Raw genomic sequence first — 1,936 nt, 5'->3', positions numbered from 1 at the left:
CAAATAAAAACCCCATACTCTGAGCAGCTACACCTATGGCCGACACCGGGCTCCTGCAAGCACCGCTTGGTCCCCAGCAGAGAGGGATGACTTCTGGAGGATGACCACTCATCCAGGGTGTTTCAAGCCCCATGGGAGGAGATGAAGAAAGCCAATGATGGCATTAGAAAATCCACATCATTCCTGCAGCACATCTCAAGACCCTGTAGAGTGTCTGCAAGGCCCTGCCGAGACCCTCTGGCCACAGACTGGGGGAGAGGAGGAGTAACTGGGACCCAGCAGAGTGGCTCGCCGTGGGCTGCAACGCCTGTGCCCCTTTTCCAGAGGTCAGCGGCAGCCCAGCCAGGCTGTTCTGGGCCTCCTCCTTTAACGAGCTAATGTAACCCAACAGCTAAAATCCCATCAACACAACCCAATCTACCTCTGGAGATTAAAATATGATATTCACTGAGCAAAGACTCCGGTGAGCATTGTGAAGAGAAGACCCGGAGAAGCCTTTCCTCTGCGGCAGAAAGCCCCGCTACCCAAAAGGTGGAAAGAACCACTAATGAATCTATAATTAATCACGGGTCTCAGGAACCCGGCCCTCATTTCTCTGGGGCGTTTGACTTGGCAGGAGGGGTCCCCAGGGACCTCACCAAAGGGCCCCGCCACTGCTCTGCAGGATGAGGGGCTGCACTTGCCATTAAGAATGATGGAGGAGACTGCGTGGTGGACCCTGGAAAATCCTGACGCAGTTTTTTAATGAAGGCCATGAAAGGGCACGGGTATTTACGCCGCCGGACACGCAGTGGTGGGATGAGATGCTATACCGGATCCTTTCAGGCTGAGCTTCGAGAACCTGCGGCTATTTCTCACGTTCTGACGGATGTGACCATCTCTTTACCCTTCTCTTCTGCGCTTTGATGTTCAGAGCGCGGCGGAAGGCTGTCTGACTCGCTCGGTGTTCATACCCTTACCCGTGGGCCAAACTTTCCCAAACCAGCTCATACAGTCCGGTCCCCAGCAGAGCCGCAACGCCCCACGTCGCCCGTCAGGGTGGCATCCCAGGGGCCCTGCCTGCAGCGGGGCAGGGAGCTGGGAAGTGCTTGGGATTTTATTATTCTTTTTTTTAATTATTATTTTTTTTTTTAAATTTTAATTTTAATTAATTCAGTAGAAAATTCTGAAAAGCCTTTCCCCCCGCCCCTCATCCTGCTCAGGGGAGGGGCTCTGGCCCCATGCTCCTGCACAGCTCTCAGCACGGTGGCTGCTCCCCATCCGCGGGGAATTAGTCGGGATTTTGACCTTATTTGAACCTCCCGGCTGCAAAAGGTGCTATCGGGTGCTCGGCACAGGCAGGCACAAGAACCAGCATTTTTGTGGGCAATATTCGAGCTACCCCAGCCCTCCCTGGTGCCCCTCGCAGGGCTCGGTACTCACCCAGCCCGTTTGCGCAGTCGTAGAAATCAAAGCAGTGCACGGTTCGATCCATCCCGTAGGGTCCCATGAGCGTCCTTGGGAGAGAGAAGAGGAGCAGCTTGCTTTCACCCGCTAAAATAAATAAATAAACGCACAGGCGCCCGACCCACACAAGCACGTCCTTCCCACCGCCCCAGACATCGCCCCCGGAACGACGCAGACCTGCAGGTTGAGGGACACAGCCCCGCATATTAAGCCCACGCTGGCAAAAAGCAAACCCCCTCCCGCCTCCCCCCAAGTTTATACAGATAAATGAGAGAATATGCGCGGGGCTGGACATCATCCTCCCCACCCAGCAAAGCTGATGGTCCTGTCTGTGCTTCATTACCCCAGATTAGCGGGGCTGGACAGCTGTCCCGCTCCCGGGAAATGAGATCAGAGCTCGGACCAATGTTCCGGGAATAAACCAGTTTCACAAATACAGCCAGCCGGTAAATGAAGACAAGCCGGGCACGATCTGCTCCCGGGGTTTTGG

General features: G+C 55.0%; 1 protein-coding gene across 1 annotated transcript in view; it reads right to left on the bottom strand.

Moving 5' to 3' along the window:
• LOC118452428 (syntaxin-binding protein 4-like) overlaps positions 1–1,936 on the bottom strand; it is a 52,428-nt gene that overhangs the window by 38,250 nt on the left and 12,242 nt on the right. Inside the window, exons 4-5 of the mRNA XM_035895646.1 lie at positions 1,557–1,623; positions 1,423–1,496 (exon numbers count right to left, since the gene is read on the bottom strand). Of these exons, the coding sequence (XP_035751539.1) occupies positions 1,423–1,496; positions 1,557–1,623 (141 nt within the window). The remainder of the gene's footprint in view (positions 1–1,422; positions 1,497–1,556; positions 1,624–1,936) is intronic.

The sequence above is a fragment of the Egretta garzetta genome, unplaced genomic scaffold, assembly GCF_000687185.1.
Source record: "Egretta garzetta isolate BGI_Z169 unplaced genomic scaffold, ASM68718v1 scaffold140, whole genome shotgun sequence".
Classification (NCBI taxonomy): Eukaryota; Metazoa; Chordata; class Aves; order Pelecaniformes; family Ardeidae; genus Egretta; species Egretta garzetta.
This window is presented reverse-complemented; position numbering and strand designations above follow the sequence as displayed.